The following is a 26,451-nucleotide window of genomic DNA, read 5'->3' as shown; positions in this document are numbered from 1 at the left end:
AGAACTAGTAAAATAACCTTGCGATTTACCACGTTGATTGTCCATACACAGCAATTTGGAACCATCTTTCTTTCGCAATTTGTTAATGCTCTTCCCTTACGCACAACAATCTTGCAACCTTGAATATTGATGTTAGATTAGGCCTGTTAGGTTAGGTTCCATTAGCATAAATACAAAGAAAAAATAATATTTTCGCTAAGAGACGCGTTACCTTGTTTTGCCTAACATGAGAAAGCTCTCTCCCGTGACGTCAGAACACAATGTTGCTACAATGTTGTGCGATAAGTGACACCCATTCGTGGAAAATGGCGTGTTCCGTGGAGCTGCTGTTCTTATGGTAGGGTTACGTTACGTTAAGAAAACATAGTTTATTTCGTTTTTTTCTCTATTTCCATACTTGACCGCCAATTTTAAATGCAGATTCGTGATTAGGAGGTCTCAATTAGCAAGTAGGCGAAATTTCATAACAATTGGACAGTGGTCCGGTATTGTAAACTCGTTCCCTATTCTGGGTAAATTTCTCGTATCAGACAAACAGATTTCTTCAAATTTACAGGAGAAATTACTTACCGTATGATGTTTCTTTATAGTTGTGGAAGTTCGGGGAAGTGTTTTCTCGCATCGTTCATTGAATTTTGCCGGTTAATCATCTTTTTTTCGATATAAATGTGTGACTGTTGCACGAGAGCTCGTTCATCGATTTACTTCCAGGTGGATGTAGCCTGTGCGTGATGACGTAATCCTGGCCAGTGTTTCCAAACACACGTTTATGTAACTGGTCACACGTTTAAATACGTGTAACCCCAAAAACCATTGACGTTAGCCCAAAAATTCACGATAGCCCCACGGACCATCACGGGGACGAGGTATGCCTACTAGGTTAGGTTAGGTTCCATTAGCACTCCCAAACATCAACAACGCTACAGAAAATGATTTGCGTAAGTACTTTCTCCTGTAAATTTGAAGAAATCCGTCTCCGGTACATTTGTGACATTCCTGCTCACCGGTAAATAATGAGCAATTGTGCCGATCGAGGATCACTCAATTTCGCTTATCTTGCACTTTCTACACGTGGTGGGGTGGAAATATTGCATATGGACTACGGTGGTGAAACTGTGATGGCCATTTCGCATGTTACGGAAGGGAAGAAACAACCAAGAAAACTTACTCGATATGTCACAAATGTAGCTATTTTCGGTGAAATAAGCGAAGTGCCACCTTCAACAATGTTTCTCAATGCAAAATACGTAAGTGCGAATATTGAAATCAAAAGAAGTAGGACATTTCAGCTGTTTGTCCGATACGAGAAATTTACCATTCAGGTAAGTTTTCCGTATCCTGGAAATGGATTTCTTCAAATTTAAAAGTTTGGGCTCATTTGGGGTAAGGTGACTCCAGCCAATTTCTAACATGCCTTTAACAGGGAGTCTATAGAGAAAGCTGTGGAGGCGGGGCCACGTTAGCGGTTGGGGGCGGTAGGCCAATTACCCCAGGGGCGGAGCCCGGAATCGGTGGGAAATTTGGACTCAAAAATTTCAAACGAAAATAATAATAGCCTAACCTAACCACGTGCCTATGGTCCGTGGGGCTAGCCATAATACAGAAATTTCTATACGTGAGTGCCAAATTTTAAGTGCAGATTCGTGATTAGGAGACCCAAATTAGTAAGTATCCGAAATTTCAAACAAATTGGAGAAATTCCCTGTATTGTGAAATTATACCCTTTAATCTCTACCAAAATGTTTGTGTAAGCATGTTGGGAAGGTTTAGTTTCATTACCCAACTTCCAATTATGTAATGATATTGAACAGGGGGATGTAAAATTAATTGGAATATTAACTGGAAATTTTGTTGAAGTAATGTTGAAGTGTGGAGAAACTAATGCAGAAAATTAAATTTTGCGAGGAATCATGTCGTGAAAAGTAGGTTTTGCAAATGACTATGCTCATAAGTCACCACTATCTGAAGCATTCTTTTCACAAGGAAAAGAGTGTATACATATGCATGAGATGAATGAAAGTACTAAGGTTATCAAACCTAACAATTCTAACCACAGAGGAGCATAATAATAATTATGCTAAGAACAAAATCTGAGTCAAGTATCCTACTCACCTACAGACATGCCCAAGAATTCCATCATTTTCTTCAACTTGAATTCATTATTTCTGATTGATAACATTAGATATGTTGAATAGCATTATTGATCATTAAGTGATAATATGTTAATGTTACTTGCAGATACTGAAGGCCATTTTGAAGTAGGAAGTAACATTTGTGTTTTTTTCTCTTTCTAGCATTTAAGAGAGATGGCTGCAGTGTTGAAAGCAGCAGGTTATGATACACATGATGATGGACCAGGATTTGTTGGGATCCGGTTTTGCCAAGAGTGGTAGGTTTTTTTTTGTGATGTTCAATGTGCTTCTAGAGTGCTTGGATGCCTAATGCTAATACTGGGTGTCCCACTAGGTGGTGCCCCCATCATTTAGCCTATGAATAAATAAAGGAACAAGAGTGGTGAAAGCGGCTAATTAATTGGTACCAGCTGAGCATGGAATGTTTCATCTCTCCATATGACGTGTCATGTGAATAATTTCTTTGGAGCATCTTGTTTGTTGAAACAAGCCACACACTGGAGTAGATGGCCAATGTCGTTGAGTGTATGTGATGCACCTTCAGTAATATGGAGCATCGTGTCCGACTATATCTGGAAGTCAGCGGAGGCCATTTCCAGCAACACATGTGATGCACACAGTTTCCACATTGACCAAGCTTTTCCCCAGCAAACAACACTGTTTTATGTTCAAGGGTTACATTTTCATAGGCAAAATGAAGGGGCCTCTACCTAGTGGGATACTAGGAAATATAACCAAACAAGATTAAAGTTAAATTTGTACTGTCTTGATTTACATCTAACAAAAAATATAATTATGTATATTTAGTTTCCCCTCAGTAGGCAGGCTCCAGTCCTTTTCAAGTTTCTAGTTTTGCGTGAAAGCTGATTACATTCTTTTTGGAGATCACCACTGAATGCTAATAATGCCTATGACAGTATTTTCCACTTGGTGTGCCCCCCCCCCCCCCTTTCCTACCATACACACACAGAGAGGAGTAGAATTCAGAAAGAATGATTCATCTTTGTTTATATTCCTTTTTAATGATAATAGGATGATCAGCATTGTTTTTCCAAAAAGATAAATTGTAGATTTTTCTTTAATCTTGCTTTGAGGAAAATAAGTATGTATTGGAATGTTCTTTTATTGAAATAGTGAATGTGTGTGCCAAATCTGATCATGCAACCTTTGTTAACTGAAGTAGTTTATATTAAAATATTTGATTCTTTTTGTCTTGTGCTACATTGCTAGTATTGACATATTTATAAATATGATCAATGTTGTGTTATACAAATTTCATAAAAATGAACAAGCTATTTAGTGCAACTTGCATCCAACAATTGCACTGTACTTTCTCAAGAACATTGAAAATATCAATAATTATAAATTAATATTTTAAATATTTGGATTGTATATATATTAATTTCTTTTTCAGTAATAACATGCTGTATCCAAAGGAGGATAAGGAAAACAAGGTGTTGCTTTATGCTGTGAGTAGTTTCACTATTTAATTTAACATTACTATCAGTTTCAAATATGCTGTTTTGATTATTTTGAAATCAACATTTGGTAGTCAAGAGCATGTATATTCCTATATTATGTTGATTCGGATGAGCCAAGTAGCACTTTTGCACAGAACTTGATTGCACTTAGGTAAATACTACGAATAGAAATGTTTCAGACCCCACAATAGGGTACAGTTATAAATGTTATTTGCACATTTCACCGTCTGTTGTTTACGAGAGGCTGGGTGTGTGTTTTCTGGTGGCATAATGGTAATAATGTTAACTTGTAATCATGAGGTCCCAGGTTTGCTCTCTGGTGGACGAACATTACACAGTGTTTCAGATCCTGCTGCAGCACCAGCCCTGATTAACTTATCTAAGCATAAAGTGGACTTGAACAACTTGCCCACCCTAGTGCTTGGACCATTGTTGATCCTGAATGTGTAAATATAAAACATAAATATTAGCATTTATTAAACACATAGTTAATTAAATAACTGCTGACATGATTGTTGCTAAAGTTTGAAAGAAATGATTGGTAATAAAAGTATTATTTTTGTAAAGATGCTATTTAGGACTGAAAGTAAAATTTGATGATTGTATCCATACAACGTCACCTCTCGGAAATGTTCTGTTTGATTGCAACGCCACCTCTTGGAAATGTTCTGTTTTGTAAACAAAGAGTAAACCTCGGACCGCGCAAGGAGTAAAGCACTCGGTGTTTACAAAATGCAATCAATGGCGGCTTGTAACCACACATTCGCACACATTATTAGCATTTTACCAACTAGGATGACGTTTACAAACAATGAAGTCAGTGGCAGCTTGTAATCACACATTCTCGCGGTTATCTTGAAAACGGCTCGTTTGCAGACCCATGTTTACTGAGACTGTTTTGCTTCTATTATTGTGTACTCTCACCTGTGTCAGTTTGCCCTATTACTTTTGAGACATCCTGTATATGCACTTCTCATTTGATTGATTTGGTTTATTTTAATACTCTTTTCTGCCACATTTGACTAATCACAAAGATGAGAATGAGTGATGATGATATGATGAAATTCATGAAGTTACATACAAAGAATACTCATGCCCAGGCTAGGATTCGAACCCAGAACCTCTTGACATTGTAGGCACTTCTCTTGTTAAAATGAAATGTTATTAGTCCTCACCTACAATAAGGTGCCAAATGGGGCCTCCCCAATGGTAGCATTGTTGCCTTGTAATTAAGGGGTCCCAGGTTTGATGCCCGGTGGAGGCACATAGTGGTTCCGATCCCCCCTTAAACTGTAGGTCCAGTTTCGATTAGCCTTACTGTGCATAAAGTGGAATTATAACACCAAATCAATAAGGTGCGAGTATGGAGTATCGTTGTTGACTGCTGGAAAAAAAGTACTGACTATAACAATATTATACCCTCCCACCCCACAATAGTCTAATTGTTGGATGCACCAAAGTATGTGCCTCATCAGGAAATGCAATCCTGAAAATTGATCACAAAGCAACAGTATTAACTATTACACCATCCAGGAAGAGTAGAATCAAACTCTGGGACAAATATTTTACGAGGGTCACTATTTATATTTTGAGCCTTGGCAACACTGATTGAAGTTAGGTGCGATTTGACGTTTGCACGGAATCGTCTGGCATTATTGACCATAACGTACTTCAAATGTTTTGTCAATAGCTTCATTTGTATTGTTTATGTTGCCTTGGAGATTGCGTGACAATAATAAAATGGAATTAACTTGTGAACATTTTCGTGCGATGATTTTTTACGATTTTCGACGTGGATTATCAAGACAAGAGTGCATCAATCAACTTACTTCCACATTTGGTGATGAAGCCCCATCTTTTGCCACTGTGAAACGATGGTATAACGAATTTAATCGTGGCCGCCATTCGCTCACCGACTAGATTCGCGAAGGTCGTCCAAAATCAGTTGTTGTTCAAGAAAACATTGATGCTGTGCAAAACCTAATACTGCAAGATCGTCATGTGACATACTGTGAGATTGAGGTAACCATAGGCATTAGTTCCACCAGCATATATAAAATATTACATGATCATTTAGCTGTGAGAAAGGTATGTTCTCGTTGGATCCCACACAATTTGACAAAAACTCAAAAAGACGCTCGCGTCAATTGGTGCAAACAAATGCTCAATAAATACAATCGTGGTGCTTCAAGAGACGTATATAAGATTGTAACAGGTGATGAATCATGGATATATGCATATGAGCCGGAACGTAAACAGCAGTCGACTGTATGGGTGTTTCAAGATGAACCCAATCCAACAAAAGTTGTTTGCGCTCGAAGCACATCGAAACAAATGGTCGCCTGTTTTTTCGGGAAAACTGGTCATGTGGCAACTGTGCCTTTAGAGGAACATAGAACGGTCAACTCTGAATGGTACACAACAATTTGTTTGCCAGAGGTCTTCGGTCAAATACGGAAAACAAAGAAACGCCGTCGGATCATTCTTCATCAAGACAATGCCAGCTGTCACACGTCTCGTCTAACAACAGACTTTATGAACAGTCAAAAAATCGAATTGATGGGTCATCCACCGTACAGTCCTGATTTGGCGCCCAATGACTTCTTCATGTTCCCGAATGTCAAGAATAAATTGCGTGGACAACGATTTTCGTCGGCGGAAGATGCCGTTGATGCGTTCAAAAACCATATTATGGAGGTGTGTCAAGAAGATTGGAATAACTGCTTTGACAAATGGTTCGAACGAATGCAAAAGTGTATTGACCATAAAGGAGAATACTTCGAAAAACAATAAAGCAGTTTTCAATGCCAAATTCATATTTTTTCATTGTTAGGCTCAAAATATAAATAGTGACCCTCGTAGAACAGTTTTTTTGATTCAGTCAAGTATCTCTGGAACAAGGTTGCACATAGCGTCAGAGAACGGTAGGAAATCGAGTGGGCAGAGTGAAGCAGTACACGCTGCTGTGAAGGCTGGTAACTGCAGTCGCTTAACCCCCTCAACGCAATCCAGTTCCCTCTCACGACTTCATTGGTGGAGCATTCTCGCATCACTACTTGCGCAGACTTGTTTTCATTTGCCTGCTCCAGAGATGACTGGGACATGTTACAAAGCAATACAAATTGAATGTTATGATGCATTAGTACCAGGGTAAAAAATTATTTCATTTTTAAAAAAAAAATAATTTTTAAACATAATCTGAAAAACCCAGTAGCACTCGTGCACCATGTAGCAGGCAGTTCCTTCTTAGGCAAGTGTCCCAATAATTTTAACTCTGCTCCTGGTCACTTTTCCAATGGTGCTCTTTTTTTTCACTAAATTTTGCCACTGTTGTTTCCTACTTTATCGGACAATTTCTCATCCTCCATAAGTTCTAAGGTTTTTAGTTGCTTACACTTACTATAGCATCCGAGTTTCTGCATCATACAATACCACACTCTATGCAAAATTACTTCAAACTTAATGCAGAATTGAGGGAAGAAGTTGTTGTAAGGAGTAATTAAGCATGAAGGTATAGTAGAGGGCAAATTATAAGTTAGAACTCACTTTTGGTCAGTGCTTTCATCATTACTACCATTATATCTTTATTAAAAATAAGATGAAAAGTGTTCGCACCACATACCCTTGATGTATGATTCAAGTTTGGAAAATACAGGTTAATTCATTAGAGCTGAGTTGATACCAGTGTCGACCTATCAGCATTAGTTGGATTTTATTTACCAACAATTTTCTGACAGCTTGATGATTCACAGGTTCCACAAAATTTCAGTGTAATTATCCTGGAAGTTATGCAAAATTCAAAGTTTCCATTGATTTTACACCAATTTTCAGTGCTTGAATTGATAGTATCCCCGCAGCTAAACCCAAGGCTCGACCAAACATTCCTCCAGCTAACATTTTCCACTTCAGGCACTGCCAATACGCAAAAAAACTGTATTTTGTGATTACATAACAGGTATTTTAATGCAATTTTTGGATATTTTAATTGTGTTGGTATGGGTATCAGCTCAGCCCAGTAACTCATAATTCCCTCCAGGGTCTCTTGAATCAATAAAAAAGCCCCCAAGATGGACATAGCAGAAAGAAGCATTTCATTAGATGTGGGAAGTCACCAACTTCTATGGAAAAGAACACACCAGTGCCTTTTCTCCACTATGACCACCAGTGTTGGAATCGTGGTGTGTACAGGTGAAGAAAAGTATCTTGCTTGTTGGAATTTGCCAAAAAATGAGTCAATAATGACAGTACAATGAAGTTTCCTTCAGAACAGGAAATTCTCACAGCTTGGTTGCCTGTGCACTGCTAAATAACTAGGCCAACTGGGTGTCCACATCTAATGACATGTTTCTTTTGTGTCTATCTTCGTTCCTTTTGTATTGAGTGGAAATTCTGGGGAGAATTATAAAATATCCTGTATTATAGGACATTTTTATTAGCATTGTTCTGATTATGAGGATTATCATAACTGGAGGTTCAACAAAGGAACGTGAAGTTCATGAGTAGTAATTTAAATTTCTTTAGTGTAATTTACACATGATAAAGCTTTAGGGAAATATTAAATGCAGATTTACTTTCCAAATTAGTGCTAATCTATAGCTAATGATTCTCTTTGTCTTGAACAGTGCCGCAACTGTGATTACAAACAACTAGCTGACAGCAACTGCATATATGTGAACAAAATCATGCACGAAATCGAGTAAGTACATGTGTTGTGATTTTATTCTGGTTATTTTTTACCTTGTTAGGTTAATTGTAACAATGGGGATAAAAATTAAGTCTTCTTTAAATTTCGTTTCTTTTTAGGCTTTGAACATAGGACCACAGGAGTCATAGTGTGTTGTACAGGCTGGCACAGGGTCACATTGGTTCTGTTTAGTCTCTTAATTTTTAACATATATTACTATTTACTAACTTATCATTTGGCATTTATATTTCAAAGTGCCCAACCAGCTATATATGTGGTTAATGAATGCAACTGTAAGCCCAAGAGATATGTTTGAAGGAAGGAAAAAAATTGTTGCAGTTTTTGGTTCTGTAGTATATATGGGAAATAGATGTAACGAACTGATTGAGGCTTTTCATTATCTGAGAAAGTAACAACGTCTTTGTTATGTGTGACAGAATGTACAAGGGATATGCATTCAAGTAAACAGAATAATCTTTTGGTGCAGTACAAAAATTTTCTTTAAGAATTTCTTCAGTAATTATGAATGATTGTGTGGAATTCAGAAGAATTTCAAGTAGATCTAATAGCTAGTAAAACTATATTGTAATGAATTAAGTTGCCAGTTGCATATAGATATACATACAGTGGGTGCCCAGGATTTTCATAAAGATATATTATGTATGTGTTTTAGTAATCAGTCCTATAATGTGCTATCTTTTGCAGGGCCAAAGAGGGGGTTAAGACCCGCCCCCCAACCAACTATGACCGAACTGTTCAGTTCAAAAAACAATGTAGAAACATAGGAAATTAAATTCTTGGGCATTACAATCTTGATTTATTTGACTCTTTCCATAAATTTTGAAAATCGCCTGTATTTGCTTGTTTCTTGCAGTGAGTTAACCCACATTGTATCAGACGTGATTTCTGATCCCACTTTGCCAAGGACGGAAGATCACCCATGCCCCAAGTGTAACCACAGGGAAGCTGTATTTTTTCAAGCCCAGACAAGGAGAGCTGAAGTAAGTTTAACTAGTATTTATTGTAGTAATTTGCAACACTGCACACACTTTATTTTTGTTGAAGAAAGACCTTAGGGCCTGATATGTGCTAGAGGTTGATTGATTCTTAACTCTACCATTCTAAGCTTCTGATATATTGTTCTATTTATGAGTAGAGCATAAATTTCAAATTTTCTGTTCAAAAGAGCCTTGACGTTAAGTGCTAAAGATTAGGAAAGTTATCATATTCATAACTTAAGGAAATTAAATGAAACAGTAGTAATATACCACTTAAAGTAAATATAAGCTGCTTTGTACATGAAGCTAATCCCAGTTTGTATGAAGTTTAAAAGTATTAATGAAACCTTTACTTTATTTCAGGAAGAGATGAGGCTGTATTATGTGTGCACAAACCAACATTGCACCCACAGATGGACAGAATGATCATGTGAAACATTTTTTTTTATTGATCTCTTTCTTTCTCTCCAGTTTAAGCATAATGTAATCTGTAAGTTATAAATAAAAGTTTCCTTTGTACAAAGTAATTTTTAATTTATAAACTTTTTCCTGTGGTTAACGCACTGTTATGAAATGGGAGTGTGTGTTTCATCTTGTTCGCAGAGGAAAGTTTTGTGAATAGCACCATGTTGTCAGTTCCTTTGCTCTCTCATTAATAGGGCTAGGATTTTAATGCACAATAAATATGCAGTGATACCACATAAAATTTCCAAATGTTCTTTTACAATGAACTTTCCTCTTCATTTCACCAGTCGTGCATTACAATGCACTGCTAACATCATACGTAGATTTGACTTGATCATTGAGAAGCTCCTTTTCAACCCTATTGATACTAGTGGAGCATACTTCAAGTAAACTGTCATCAGCTTAAATTTCTCCAGACAAAACGTCAGTAATTGAACCTAGTTCACTAAATCCTTCGTTTTTTTTTCACAACTAGAAACATTTTCTTGGCCACTTCCTTTCCCGCAAACTTTTTCTAAGTCACTTGTCAGTTTTTCACTAGGTCTCTTTATTGCAGAAGAAGAACGGATTTACCAGTTTCATGGTTGTACCTAAGTTGTACTGACAAGAAACAAGTGGGTTCCTTTTTAAGAAAATAAATAAAAACATGAAATTTCTCTTGTGCAAACATTAACCTTTAGCCACTGGACCTCTTGCATGCCTGTATTCCCGTTCACGCCGGCACATTTCCAAGCGTGCACTTTTCAAACTTGCTGTGAAGTACAAAAAAATAAATCGTAACTCAAGAGCTAATTGTCATAGACAGATGAAATTTGTTTCATTTTCTTTCTTAAAGACTGGGTGTTTAGCGGAGGTAAAATTCATACATTTGTTAAATGCAGAAGAAGTGGATTTTTTTTTTTTTAAAAAAAAAAGCCCTCTCAATGGACCGAAGTGAATGAAAAAATGTAGTTTGTAGCAGTGGTACATATCCTACAACGGTGCAAAGTTTCATTGAAATCAGAGTAAAAAAATAACAACCTTATATGAAGCGGTAGTGTTGCAAGCTTCTGGACAATGTCCGGAATTTCACTTCTAGAATTGGCACTATGGACACTGGATGGACTAGTTTTGAGGGAAGCACGACAAAAGACCACTCTATGAGGATATATAATGCACGTGCTGCAACTGTAAAAAAAAGTGGTTCGGAAATTTTGCATTCTTACATTTAGAATTTAAATTGTTCAAAAAGATGCAGTAGTTCAGCAGTTATAGCCTTTTATCTTCAATTTATCCCATAGTAACAATGGATGTACTGTTTTGTAATTACAGTATATTATGCATAAACTAAGGAACAAAAAAAACAACTGAAATACAGTGTATAGTTTTCAAGAAATGACACGTTAATTGCTGCCATGTGGTAACACGTGGACAGGGCAAATTTCGGCAATCTGGTCTTTGATTCCCCCTGAATCCTTAATTGTCGGATGTTGCATAAAATGTTTCTTTTTACTCATTCTTGTTTGTAGAATTTATTTTTTTCAAAAAGATGCAGTAGTTTACAAGTTATAGTAACTCTTAGAAGTATCCCATAATAATGTGGTGGTAACGAAGGGAAACAAAGGACATTTTCAAACTTTGCTTGTTAATAGTAGTACCAATGGATGTATTGTTTTGTAATTCGAATATGTCATACCTTCGTATGTATACTAAAGATCAAAAAAAGACATAACTGAAATATCGTGTGTAGTTTTTTAGAAATTGCACACTAATTGCTGCTGCACGCTGCTGGTCAAAATATCGACCATCCGGCATTAAGGGGTTCACATGTGGTTGTCGAAATTTCGACCGTCAGGCAGCTAAAGGTTAAAAAAGAGCACAAATGTTTTTTTAAAAATGCACTAAAATACCCCATCATAGATGCTTTCTTTGTCTCCTTTTGTCATGAATCCGATGAACATATACCAGAGCAATGTATTGGGCTTTTTTTCTTTTTTTAAAAAAAGCATAAAAATCTTAGCCTTATTCATTTGTAAACTTTAACCATCTGATTGGAAACAGTGTAGACCCCAGAGTTGTGTAATATGTCAGCAGACACTATTTTAGTGTGTGTTCAGCATGAACTTTGGAACATACATTCCATTTTTCTATCTATCTCCCAAACTGATATTATTTAAGGCTGCCAGACATTCAGATTTAGTAAGGACCACTCTGTTTCCCAGAATATGATAGTTACTAGAGTGTACATCAAATCTCCTGCATATGGCCTTCAACGGCTGAACAGCACCAGCGAATCACAGACGTGCGGCGTTGCCTTGTTCCGTGACAAGGTGTTTTGCTCAACCACACTGTCTCTTTTTCCGTGTGAGATTTCGACATGGCACCGCTGCAGTGCACTGCTATTGGTTATCGCCAAATGCAGGAGATTTGATGCAGACTCTTAACAGTGCTGCATGGGACCACTTTCGCTCGCTCAAACTCGTTTGGTCTCCCATGTTCAAGTGTACTGCACTCATAGTTACATGATTGGCAATGTCCTGTATTTCAGAGCCTAATAAATATGAAAGTATGCAATATCTACAGACAGAACTGTAAAATGCACATGCTGACAGGCCTGTATAAGCTATTAAAAATTTTGTATTGCAGTGCAAGAGCATGTATATCATTGTTCACTTACTGAAGAGAATAATCATTCTGCAAATTAATAAAATGCAGTTATAATATCAATAGATCAAAAGGTTAAGCCAACTCTGGGCTTTTTGGTTTGGTTTATTTAACTTTAATTTTCTGCCACTTTTGGCTAATTGCAAAAATGAGGATGAGTGATGATATGATGAATGGACACTCACAAAGAACACCATGCCCAGGCTGGAATTTGAACTCGGAAACCCTGGCATCACACCTGGGTATTGTAAGTCACAATCACAATACATCTAACTACAATAAATACCTTTAATGGCCTTTAAAATATAAAAACATACAAGAATTTGTAAGTTACTCAACACTTCATTACAAAATAGGGAAATTAACAATCACAGATATACGAAAGACCTTGTTGAAAGCCCATGTATAAGAAAATTATATAATTGCAATTCCACATACGAAATGGTTGGAATATCCCACGTAAAACTATCTTGATTGATTGTATTTGATTCTTATTAAACCAGCAAACTTTCATTTTCTTCAGCAATTAATAATTCCTTGAGCTCTTGAACAGGGTAGGCAACACTTGGAACATTTCCTTGACTATTCCATATTCTGTACTGGCCGGATAGGAATTCTGAAGCTGAAATTTGTTATAACAGAAATTAGTTGGTATTGCTAACATAACAAATAGAGCATTTCATAAAACAAGCAAAAAAAAAATTAAAAAAAAATTGTTGATGAAAACTCAATCTTCAAATATCCAAGAATTCATTACGATGCCCACGTACAAAAAAAAAATTGTAGTGTGCCTATGAAACCAGTGTTTGGGTTTATTCTGTATGAAATATAACACGTATAACATGTTTTGTGTGTGTGAATTGTATTTGGTTAAAAAATGTACGGAAAAGTAACTTCGTTTTAGAACTGAGCAGATACCACTTAAACCGATACTCTTGCAGATTCCCACCAATACCGATGCTTGAAAATTGTAATAATTAAAAGTTTTTCAAAGTATAGGTTAATTCATGAAGGATGCGGTAAATGCAGTTTAAAATTACTTTGAAATTTTCTAAATTTCATGTAAGTATAGGTTAATGTTTAAGTATTTCACTAATTATATGCATCAATTAACCAGAGTTTTTTCTTTAAATATTTGAGAATTACATCAGAGTATTAAATTTATCAAAAAATTCAGTTTATTACCCACAAAACTTTTTTGTGATGCACAATAGAAAGAAACTTCTAATTTTGCATAATTTCTAGGATAATTAGACTCTTGAAAGTGTCACAGCATTTTTAAAGAGTCCGTGAAAGTCCAAAATGCCGGATCTGAAAATAAATTCCAACCGTTACATCATCATCGGTATCAGCTCAGGCTTAGTTCCAAATACTGGCATAAAACTCCGAGCATCACAATGTATATGTTAGATGACATGAAAAGGTACTTTAGAATTGAAATTGTCGTACCTTATGTCATTTGGGAAAGGGGGAGGAGGGAGTGTTACTGCAGAAAATAACTACAGTGAAATCCTGATTTTAAGTTGCTTGATTCAACATTTTCTCCCTTTATACCTTTATACATATTATCTTGGTGATCATAATACACAAAATGCTATAATTTTTTTCAGGATTCCAGTTTCCTACACTAAATTTTGAGCCATAGTCCTCTAAAATTTTATATTGACATTCCATTGTACAGTCATAGACACTTCTGGGTTGTAATCATTGCAGTGAAAGTCAATTGGGTTATTACAACCCAGAAGGGTCCATAACTTTACACGGGATATTTTGATAGCTGTCAAAGGAGAATTCATCTTAATTTGTGTTATACTATTTATACTTACACATGGAATACCTAATCTTTGCTGATGTTGAAGCCATTATGGATTGGGGATCCACTCTGCAGCCACTATATGTATAATCCATTATTTTGAAAACGAGCTGAAAAGTAATAAAATAATAATTCTGCATGCTTTATATCTGAGTTTGGTGCAGGGCATTCCAACAGCTAACACTTGGCGAAAGTGTTTCTCAAATAGCACCAAACAACCCTCCTAACTAACTTACATGCATTATTTTCATAATTACAATTCTAATAATGCCTACGTTGTTAGGTTAGGAGGCCAGGTTTAGGGTTGTTAGCAACCCATTTACATGATGTGTTAGAAGCTGGGTGTGCCTCTCACCTGGCCCATTTTATATCATCTTAGTATCGGTAAGTACACATAAAGCATGAGACAAGGCATAACATTATAAAATATTAACCACTAATTTCATGGCTGCCAGTTTAGCTTGACCATATGTTAGCAACAGAAGAAATAAAAAAAAAAAGATTTCATGCTCACCTGTGCAAACACACTTTGCTCATCCAAAAAGTTATCGACAGTGACCTCATCCAAAGCCTGCTTTCTCTTGACTTTAACAATAGCATTTAACGAGGCATCTAATGTTTTGGAAGAGAATTTTGGCCCCAAATTCCAAACTAACATATGGCGATCAGACGAAACGTATACAGAACCAACAGATGTGCTAGTTTTCAGATCACAGATAATGCCAAGGCTATGAAATGGCATGTGGGCTTCTAGCTGTTGAAATATGTTCTTCACTGACCTATTCAATTGCAACTGAAGTAATAGAGTGGCTGTGCTGCCTTTCACCTGAAAAATATGTATGTAGAACAATTACTTGAATAGATAGATTCCATATTGTTTTTTCTACAAATAGCATTGAAGAATTAATAGTTAAAAACAACAGCATGATGAAAGACATTTAAAACTTTGTCCAAGCTTTCGACTTCATCTCTTCAGTTATCATTAGGGCTGGTTGAGAGACAGCAAAGAAGACACATTTGTGGTTCCGCTGAAGCTACTCCCTGTGTCAGGAAGATGTCGTCGTGGTCTTGCAGTGTTGGTAAGTTCTTGCTGAGGGAGATTGGTTTTTAAGTTTGTTAAACAAACAAACATCTTCCGACATACACAACGAGTAGCGTCAGTGGAACCATAATCGTGTCTTTGACGTCTCTTGACCAGCCCAGATGATAACTCATGGAGATGGAGTCGAAAGCTTGGACAAAGTTTTAAAGTGTCTTTTATCACGTTGTTTGTGTGTTTTGTGTTGTGTTTATCTAGTATGTTGCCATCACGTGACGTAAGAAGTTTTTTTTACTGAAGAATTAATGTTGAAATTAATTAATTCAGGGTTCCTATGCATCCTGGAAAACCTGGAATTTTAAAATATTCCTTCCAGGCATGGAAATGTTATGAAATTTCACATTTTTCCAAGCTTTACCTGGAATTTTGGAGATTGTCCTGGAAATTCCTTTGCCCCATTTGATTTGTATGAATTACAATAAGTTTTCATTTAAAACAGGCCAGTGTCATGACTGGTTTATTTACTTATGTCACGTTGCTGTATACTGTAGTCATAGTTTTGTGATAAGTATTATTTCTGTGATTGAAGTATAATGCCCCACGCTTTTGTATTATTTTGTATCGCTCAGAGGTAGAAAATATGATGATAATAATGGTTAAAAAAAGGGTTTGCTATCCTAAATATTCCAAGTTTTCCAAGGATATTATTCTTGTTTATTTGTAATACAAGATGGTAATTTTTTATAAACTTATATATACTTGTGTTTATTTTTTCTACCTTTGTATTTTTTCTGTATTATTGTAAAAATTAAATAACCTTCCTTATACTAAGAAATGAAAGGTGTGGAAAGGAGCAGGTGTAGGGGAGTTGGGAGCCCGCATTAAAAAAATTTAGAACTATTTTTTTTTAATAAAAGAAAATATGTAATGATGTGTATTTTACCATGCTTACTTTCTACACTTGTCCTGGAGCAATTGTAGAAAATCCTTGAAAAGTCCTGGAAAAAATTGCATGATTTTGTGTAGGAACCCTGTTAATTGAAATGTCTAAGCAATCATGGAACATGGTTTACATGTGTTTTTATTAGAGTTGAATCAATATCATACATTTCCCACATCCAGGTATCATGAGGTGTTCACAAATTATCCTGTAAATTATGCAAAATATGTAATTCTCTCATTTTGTAACAAATATGAACTTCATAATCAAATACGAGGGGAGTTCAACAATTATTGTCCCTGACATATAATTTTATGTCATTTTTCCATATAGTCCACCATCACTGTAATCCACTTTTCCCACCTATGTTCTAGGGCACGAATACTAGTTTCAAAAAATTGTGATGGCTGTGCTAGAAGCCATTCTTCGACAGCATGCATAACATGCACATCGCTGGCAAAGGTGGTCCCCCGCAGGTGCTGCTTCAGTATTGGGACCAAGTGAAAGTCACTTGGGGCAAGATCTGGAGAGTAGGGAGGGTGCTTGATTAGTTCAAATCCAGCAGCAGCAACAGTGGTGGCTGTAAGGTGACTTCTGTGGGCTGGAGCATTGTCCTGCAGCAGCAGCACTTTCCTGTGACACACCCCTCTGCATTTCTCCTTGATTGCATCCCTCACTTTTGGAATCAATTGCGAATAATAGTCATCTGTGATTGTCTTTTTGCCTTGGAGGTAGTCAATGAACAATACTCCCTTGGCATCTCAAAAAGCTTGCCAGCTGATGGCAGTCGTCTTGAATTTCTTGGGGCGGAGAATCATGGTGCCACCACTGCATGCTCTGTTGTTTTGATTCAGGGTCATAATGGTGTACCTAGGTTTCATCTAAGGTCACACATCTACCAAGAAAGTTAACCCGGGTTTCTCTTAAACAAGGCCAAATTTGCCTCTGAACAGCGGACTCGGTCACGCTTTTGATCAATGGATAACATTCTCGGTACCCTCGGTACTCACGCTCACCTTGTCCTGAAAAACATAACATAACATTTACATTATAGACCCTACATGGCTGAGATTTTGTGTGTAATCATTCAAAGAGTTATACATGACATAAAAAATTTCAGTTGTTTCGGATCATTTCTTCTATGTTAGGGACAATAATTGTTGAACTCCCCTCGTATAAGATATTCTGATAATCCAATCATCTCCTATGTAATTCTTTAATTTTTTAAGCAATACTCTGGTAAATTGATGTGATCTAATTGCAGTAGAATACTCACATATTAATATTTATAAATGCTCTAAGCATGAATTTTAATTATAATGTTCAATTGGTATTAGTGCAATCTGTAAAAGTATCAGCGCTGGTTCAGACTAGTTTTTATTGAATACAAACCTTTTCTAATGCCTTTCACTTTTTATTTAAAACATGGTTTATGCTTAAACAATCTTAAAATATAAGATCTAAGACAAGACTTACACTTACATATGAATTACTAGAAAATTTGTAGTATTAGCATTTTTGGGGCATGTGTAATACATGTACGATTTTCATTTTTCATACTGCATAATCATACTGGAATTTTGCAGGATAATCCCCACCTTTGGAACATATAATTAGCATACAATTATAAAATTAATTTTCCCACTTAATTAGGCATAAATTATATCTGAAAGTCACAAAGCATAAATCTCATTTTTAGTCCCATTTCAGTCTATCAAATGCATCTTCATGGATGAAAATTTCAAGTGATGATTTGATGTATCTTCCATCACTGAATTTCAGTTATTCTTAAGATAGAGAAAAGAATTTCACAATTGATTTGACTTACTCTCAATTTCAAAGCACCATATACTGGTGGCTGCACAGGTTGCGGTAAAGTGTAATGGCACAGCGTTATTTGCGACAATGAAGGATGAAACCTTATTCTTGTATTTTCTCCAGAGTTTGTTTTGTTACTCTCTACACTTAGGACAGATCGGTCAAAGCACAAACCATCCAAAGGTTTCACAGGGTTATTCGGCTGTGATCCAGTGTGGCCTAATGCAAGAGTGATTTCCGGCACTGTGCCCTCAACCTCAGCTTTACAGGTTATTGTTCCATACACCTCCACTATATCTGGGGCATTTGATTGGTTGTGCTGAAAAGAAAGCAAGATTTAAATACAGAACTTCTTGGTGAAAGCTGCATTTGTTTAATTGTATGTTCAACAAAACAAACTGCTGTCTAGAATTTAATCTAACCCCATGGTGCAAAATCATTGTTAGAACATGGATTCCCATTGCTCCCTATGCTTGCATTTAGATATTTACAAAACATGCATCAAATCATTATATCCACTAAAACAAATAACACAATGGCAGAAATTTGCACTAAATTGCAGACAATTTATAAAAACATTGGATTGGTACAATTATCGGTAAATACACAGATATGTCTAAATCAGCAGATTCCAGCAGAATATCAACTAAACTGGTGATATTAATATACAAGTCCACAATTAGCAAATACTTAATATATAGGGTGGCCCATATATTTACAAGAATGCACTGAAAAGCATTTTAATGTACACTGACTTATGCACCACCCTGTATGAATCTTTTGGTAGAAACAAGTGCCAATTTACCTGTGATGATCGCACTTCCTCCTTAATATGTAGCGTAAGCTGGGACTTTCCTTTATGTGGTACAGGATTCCATACAGGTTGCTATAACAAGTGAAAAAAGATTACCACAATTCCTACTTATATTAGTACAAGAACAACTTTTAATATTAACATATGAAAGAAGCTTACCTAAAATCTGCCTTCTACACATCTATTCCTTTTATGTTGCTCCAATTCGAGAAATGCTGTTTGTTCAGGGAAGAGCAAGCATCAAGTATCATCAAATACGTTTTGTACATGAAAAACTAAATTTCAGAAGTAACACACACACACATTGGATAAAGGCCTTATGACAGATATGTTAAAAAGTATATTTTTGTGTGAACATATATAATTAAATTGTTGGTTGCCTCTCTGATGCACAGAAATATACATAAATTGCTGTCAAGATCCATTGTTCAATGTGAATTATGCTTAAATTACTATAGTGTTTTTTTTAAACATGGAAACAAGGCTTAATAGTGTTCCAATTAAATCACTCCTGCTACCTCTACATGAACTCTGCTGGTTTTTTCACATTCTTTGGAACTACTTTACTAACCTTGACTTTACCTCTTCCTGGGGGTTCTTTCGGATCCAATAAGTTCTTCATGAGGAAGGCATCACAGCAAATTGGCTGACCAAAAGGTAGAGATGTCGCAACAAATTGTAATATCTCGTTTCTGCATGTTGTACTCTATTAAAAATTAAAAGTTATTATTTCAAGAGTCAATTAAATGAACACATTTTTAGAAATAAATATTTGTACTTTTATTTCCAATTTCATCACTATTAAAATTTGAAATGAATTAAAAATGATGCTCTGATTGTGTCAAAAAGTTATACATTTCTAGAAATTAATTAATTAATAAATTAATGGTCTCCTAGCTACATAATTCAAATACATGTTCTCAGATGCAGTTTAAATTCATACTTCCATTACTTTAGCACTAATTTTGTGAACTTATTTTTTTGTTTTTATAATATGCTATGAAGTTTGGATAAATATCAATCAATACATAATAACTACATACTTAAACCACTTACGAATGGTATGCTATTGCCTCCTGATGAAACAACACATTGTGCTAAGCCTTGTAGAATATCCAAGGCAGTTGATACACATGGTCTGAAATTAACATTTAAAATATTTAGAATATATTTATATTTCTGTTATTTGTGACAATGAGGATACACGATGAACTGGTGATAGGACAAACACAATGATACATTCATGTCTGACCTGAGTTCAAAACTGGAACCTCTGGCCTTGCAGCGCATTAGTGCATTGCGCTAACCACTCTGCCACAGAGGCTGGCTGAATACTTGGAATATGAAATTGTAGCAAAGGCGATCTGAATATCTTGCTTGCTCTAGCCCCTCCAAAATTTTCAGGTTTATTAAAATTTACATGTTAAGGGCATTTTTAAAAACTTTCTGGAATCTCATATTCGTGTTCTGTTCCCCCAAAGTTATGCTGCTGCTGAAATCGTAACATGTTCTGTGAAATGCCTGTCTGTATGCTGAACCCAGTGGTGTGCCCAAGGGGAGGGTTATAACCCCCCCCCCCACTTTTGGTCCAGTATTTAAAAATAAAAGAACGTCAAAGGCAGGGAAATATGGCAAGATGAAATGAAGACTGACTGCTAAAAAAATGTACACATAACCCCTCCCTTTCGAAAATCCTGGGCACGCCACTGGCTGAACTCGTAGATTACAGATTCTGAAACACTTACTTTTTTGATTGATCGATTGATTTAGTTTATTTTACTTCGTGTTTTGTGCATCTTGGCTAATTTGTGAAGATGTGGGGATGAGTGATGAAATTGATGAATGGACATTCACAAACAACAAAGCCCGAGCGGGATTTGAACCCAGGACCCTTGGCATCGCAGCGTGATGTGCTAACCACTCGGCCACAGGGTCCGGCTGTAACACTTACTTCTCTTCATAGAAAATATGATATATACGATAATAGGCCAATGTAGTATAATCTCTGTATTATAATATTCCTCTGTGTAAATTATAAATCGATGAAACAAAATACTTACAGGTCTGCCAACTGTTTGGTATGTTGAGAATTGGTTTCCACAAAAGGCAAAGCACAGTATATCAACTCTCCATGTTCCATTACCACTACTGGCCACAATGTTCCACTAGCAAGAGGAACCTGAAATACTGGAAGCTGTATAGGTTTGTCGCAGCTATTTCTGGATTCCACAAATTCATCTGTAAAAAAACACAAAATACGTTTTTTTAAATCAAATAATGGAAAGTATTAACAACCGTCCATGCATGCATATACATGATGCCTCTCCAATACTGTAGTGGTAATGGTATTGTCCTGTAATCAACAGGGATCCGTGGTGAGATCACAGAAGCTCAAATTCCATTGTAAAGTGTAGGTCCAGTCATGATTACCTTATGGGAGCATAAAGTCAACTTAAAAAAAAAATATGTATGCATGTATAAAATACTTAAACAAGTACACTAATAGCTTGGAACTGTCTGTCTGTCCATGCATGTAAGCTATTAATATCTCAAAAATTATCAAAGCTACAAACGCACAATTTGATGAGCGAGATTTTCCAAATTACAGCTCAATGCAAGATAAATTAATTCGATCAGCCCCTCTTTCTGGTTTTGAGAGACAAGTTATCTGAAATGACTTTGCAATATCTTGGAATCTAACAAATGTGATGATCTAAAATCCTGTTCAAGTTCAACACCTACCAAATGCTTGTTAAACATGATATTGTTTGCATTGGTCAATTTGTCCATGGTAGTCAAATAATTAAAAGAAGTTCACACACACACACATAGATACACATATTGCATCAAATAATTGGTCCACTTAACTGGGTAAAACTTCGATAGCGTCCCAACACCTCTCACTTGTTCATTTCGTCATTTTTAACATTCGTACTTACCTATTCTGCATTGCGAAAGATTCTTCAAGGTCCTATTTTGTTTTTTTCATGAAAAAAAAAAGTTCAATTTCTGACATAAAGAGTAATTATTAAAACCATGACGTTAGCCCCAAAAACCATCCACGGGTAGCCCCACAAACCATTAATGTTAGCCCCAAAAATTCACGATCCATCACGGGAATGAGGTATGCCTACGAGGTTAGGTTAGGTTCCATTAGCACTCATTTCGTTCAATTTACCATATACGGACAACATCGGTTTTTCTCGATGAAAGAAAATACCAACAAGAACTTCTTAATGCTACAGAAACTCATTTCGGTAAGTAGTTTCTTGTGTAAAAATGAAGAAATCCGTTGGGACGCTATTGAAGTTTTACCCTTAACTGATCTAATCAACAACAATACTCAGAAACTATTAGATATAAATATAAAATTTAGTGGACTAACGCTCCAATGGTACTATCTTCTGTCACTTAAATAATATCCATTTTTAAGCTATGTACAAAAAATAAACATCTGATATCTATTTGATGTTCAAGAACCTGTAAGCCATGGAATATTTATTTAATGGTTTTTGAATAGTACTGTGTCTGCACAGTAAATGCAGCTCTGAGTTTTGTATTGAATCTATGATTTAAGCACAATAATATAATTACATAAAAATATAATAGTTTACCTTTCTTCAAAAGTCCTATTTCAGTTAGCAACGACTGCACAAACTCGTTTTCTGAAGGCAATGGTACGTAGATGTCAGCCAATACAGCTCTTGCTTTTGCCTCCACTGTACCAAAATATCTAAAAAAAAATACAAATAAAAAAATAACATGAAAATATACTACACATTAAATGCTTACATATTAAGTAGATAATCAACATATTTTGGTAATAGCATACCACTTTGCTTCCCCCAGTATTTTTTCCTGCTGTAAAGAATAGTTGTCTTAGTTTGTAATATCTCTTCAGGACAGTTTCTTTACTCTACCGTAAGCAATAATTTAATCAATGAGATTGACATCACTTTTCTGTCAATTTCAGAGCTTTTCAGAAAGATCATTGATTTCTACTATTATAGTTTGTTTGGATGCTTTGTAGATTAGGAAAGAATGTACGGTACAGTAAATGTTGTCTTTTTTGTGTTATGAATTAACCACAATGAACATGAACATTTTTAATCTGAGAATTTTAATTGGAGATATACATGACTTCCTCTTTAAAATAGTGTTATGTTTCATTGTTTTTGGACAAATCAGACATTAAAGAATGCTTTGGAATACTGGATCAGTAGAATGATAATTTTTTTTACCACCCTTCTCTTTTCAGGAATGCTAATATCCTACATGTATTTTATTAAAAACAGTGATTTATCCACATACTCCATCACCCTCCCCCATAAATTTTCACAAGGGGCCTAAATTATAGTCATTTTTGGTTCTCAATTACCTTCACATTCCCCCTGCCCTAAAAATGGTTCTACATTTCTTTGGGTGGTAAGTTATAGATGAAACCCTGTTGGAGAACCACTTAACCTAACAACGAGAGCATTTAGTGATGTTTTATTACTCCTAAGAGGTCCAAACCTGATAACAAAATCACACAGGGAAGTAATCCCCTTTGCACCGCACACACATAAAGTAGATGGCAGCAGCAGTCCGTATCCAAGAATGCAGTAAATGTATGGCTGTTCACAAATAAAGAATTATACAGAGGTATGCAGAATGGCAAATAATTCTCCAGAAAACAGACAGTAAGCAATCAGTAAGCCTCCAAACTATGTGTTAACATACATAAACAGAAATCGAACCATGTAAAACATGCCCGTGTGCTATGATTATTTTGAACATAAACAATCGGAACTTGGGCCAAATTCTTATCTCAGTTACCAGTCGTGCAGGGATCATTTAATTTTATATGACTAGTTGTACTGTTTGAAGTGAAACTTACAATGTTGGCAAGTATCTCTACGTTAAAGGGGTGCTCCTGAAAATATTGTTTCAGCTGTCAGTACTTTTTTACTTAAAATGGTAACAGTTTCATAGATTGGAGACACATTAAAATCGGATATTTTGTGTTTCGCATAGTTCGTACTTACCACTTCTGTATTGCGGAACATAGTTCAAGGTGCCATTATGCTTTTTACACGAAAACAAACGCAATTTTTCACATTCTGAGTGCATTTTTTTTATTCCTTTCTGTGGGTATGCAGTGTTTCAACCTTCTTCACCGAAAAATACCTACTATCATGTTCGTCACCGGTGGAAATTATACATTATGCAAGGATAGCTGACATATAGCCTGGGTAGTAGCTGACAGATAGCCCCACAAACCATTCACGGATAGCACCACGAACCATTGTGCACGGTAGCTGACCAATAGCCCCACGAACCATTTCTGATAAGGTTAGATTAGATTTGGTTACGTTAGGCAAGCATAGTAAAAAAAGGGGGGTTGAAACACTGACAGGGGCTTACGTCATCAAACGTACGCAGCATCTGGTTGTCTTAGGGCAAGCAAATGAAAGCAATGGCAATTTTGCGTCGGTGAGATATTTCTCTTGAAAAATACATGATTTCCCGGTCAAATATATTCCACGATGAAAGAAAATACCTTCACAAACGTTGTAAACCTTGGAGAAACTCATTTCCGTAAGTAGTTTCTTGGGTAAATATGTGATAACGCCCGGACACCTTTCACTCATTTATTTCCGTAATTTTACCACTGGTACTTACCTATTTTGCCTTGCGGAACATTTTTTAAGGTGAAGTTATGCCTTTTTCCATAAAATACTGTCAACTTTTCATATTACGATTGATTATTTGTCATACTTGTTCCGCTTCTGTAATAGACAATATGGCGTGCACTCGTAATGGATCATCGTGCGTCATGATGCGCCAGCTTGTGTTTTGTCGATTTTCAGTGTGCAAGCAGTGTTTCAAACCTTCATGACGGAAAATTACGTACTATTTCGATTTCTTTTTTTCATGTTTACCTCCACAAACCATGCAGGTTAGTCCCAAAAACCATCCACGGGTAGCCCCACAAACCATTGACGTTAGCCCCAAAATCCATCCATGCGTAGCCCCACAAACCATTGACGTTAGCCTCAAAAACCATCCACGGATAGCCCCACAAACCATTCACACACGGTTAGGTTAGGTTCCATTAGCACTCATTTCACCCCTAAATTCATCGAAAAAAGAAAGCGTGGCGAACATAGTTAAAAATAGAAATTTTCGTAAAAAAGAAGGCACGTTTGGAAACACTGCAGAGATCGCGTGACTTTCAACGCTCTCGCCATCTGCGGCTAGACTCTATGTCCTTATTGCCTTTTGGTGGTAACCGATGGGAGTTAACAACACTGCAGGCTCATCTTTGTGTCCGCGTTGTGAATGCATGTGCTTTGCTCGTTTGCGTTCTCGGTGCGTTGTGCGTGTGTATGGTGCATGAAAAAGAACAGGTTCCAAAAACTTGTAGATAGTATAAAATATGTTTATCCCCAGTAATAATTTAGTGCGTCATTCAAAACCGTGCTTGCAGACAGCCGGCATCTCTTCGGGTAAGTACCTTTTTCTTTTTACACTTTCTGTTCACGATAGCCCCACTAACCATTCACGGGTAGCCCCACAAACCATTCACATTAGCCCAAAAACCATGCATGGGTAGCCCCACAAACCATTCACATTAGCCCATAAACCATGCACGGGTAGCCCCACAAACCATTCACGTTAGCTCCAAAAACTATGCACGGGTAGCCCCACGAACCATTCACGATAGCCACATGAACCATTCACGGGGACGAGGTATGCCTACGAGGTTAGGTTAGGCCTGTTAGGTTAGGTTCCATTAGCACTCATTTTACCCCTCAATATTTGCTTCATCATCGAAAAATTTCCTCAGTACGTTCAATTACGCATATCCGGACATCATCGGTTTTTATCGATTTCCTCCTCCATGTAATTTTTCCTCGCTTTGGGATTTACGTTGTTGAATACAATAAGCTTTCCAACGATATATGAGACGTATTCCTTAGGAAAAGGACGTAAAGTAGAGTCTTACCCCATCTGCACGCACACAACGGAAACAACGGCATAATGTGGCAGGCAATGCAAATTTCTTACGTAAAAAGTGATTAATTCTTGTTCGGTAGCATTAAACTACGAAGTTTTTACTTTCCGTGAAAGAAAATACCTCCAAGAACGTCCAGAATGCTAAAGAAACTCATTTCAGTAAGTACTTTCTCCTGTAAATTTGAAGAAATCCGTCCGGGCGATATCGCATATTTACCGTTTCTTGTGTAAAATTGAAGAAATGTGTCTCCGATGTATGAAACTGTTAAAATTGCATAACACACCAAATGTACATAACTGGAAGGAGATATTCAGTATTTGTTTGGTTAATTTACCTTGAGAATAATATTTCATTTCGTTTAGCTGACACTATCCACAAGGTTCGAATGCTCATGGCGAATTGCTCACCACGCAAAGTCTGCTATTTTTTAAACAAATGATATAAATTTCCATAATACAACATGCGAATTTTCAATATACGTATTTACGATTCGCTTTTCTACAGAAAATACCAAACGTATCTAATATCAAAAAGTTATGTTTGCTAGGGTTCCATCCCTTCTCGTTATCAACTTTGCAGACGACACTTTAGGCACAATTGGCGCACAAGGCAAAAATATGT

The 26,451-nt window shown here is 36.4% G+C and overlaps 3 protein-coding genes across 5 annotated transcripts in view; 2 read left to right on the top strand and 1 right to left on the bottom strand.

Annotated features, from left to right (window-relative positions):
• The window catches only part of Polr2I (RNA polymerase II subunit RpII15), a 42,956-nt gene extending 33,144 nt beyond the window's left edge, over positions 1–9,812 (top strand). For all 3 annotated transcript variants that reach the window (XM_083121818.1, XM_083121817.1, XM_083121819.1), the window contains exons 2-6: positions 2,295–2,389; positions 3,547–3,601; positions 8,236–8,309; positions 9,172–9,298; positions 9,659–9,812. In XM_083121818.1, the coding sequence (XP_082977944.1) occupies positions 2,307–2,389; positions 3,547–3,601; positions 8,236–8,309; positions 9,172–9,298; positions 9,659–9,721 (402 nt within the window). In that variant the 5' untranslated portion in view covers positions 2,295–2,306 and the 3' untranslated portion in view covers positions 9,722–9,812. The remainder of the gene's footprint in view (positions 1–2,294; positions 2,390–3,546; positions 3,602–8,235; positions 8,310–9,171; positions 9,299–9,658) is intronic.
• LOC145986712 (selenoprotein N-like) overlaps positions 1–26,451 on the top strand; it is a 202,514-nt gene that overhangs the window by 132,121 nt on the left and 43,942 nt on the right. The window lies entirely within an intron of this gene.
• LOC145986711 (AP-5 complex subunit mu-1-like) lies at positions 12,680–26,448 on the bottom strand. Its single transcript, XM_083121034.1, has 10 exons — positions 26,165–26,448; positions 22,442–22,560; positions 20,888–21,065; positions 19,884–19,965; positions 19,399–19,533; positions 18,819–18,899; positions 18,024–18,332; positions 14,731–15,042; positions 14,230–14,326; positions 12,680–13,025 (listed from the first exon to the last, which is right to left on the bottom strand). The coding sequence occupies exons 1-10, from the start codon at positions 26,221–26,223 to the stop codon at positions 12,898–12,900; spliced, it is 1,500 nt and encodes a 499-aa protein (XP_082977160.1). The 5' UTR covers positions 26,224–26,448; the 3' UTR covers positions 12,680–12,897.

This window comes from Lepisma saccharinum, chromosome 4 (assembly GCF_977018435.1).
Source record: "Lepisma saccharinum chromosome 4, izLepSacc3.1, whole genome shotgun sequence".
NCBI lineage: Eukaryota > Metazoa > Arthropoda > Insecta > Zygentoma > Lepismatidae > Lepisma > Lepisma saccharinum.
The sequence above is the reverse complement of the archived record's forward strand: the minus strand, read 5'-3'. Positions and strand labels throughout refer to the sequence as shown.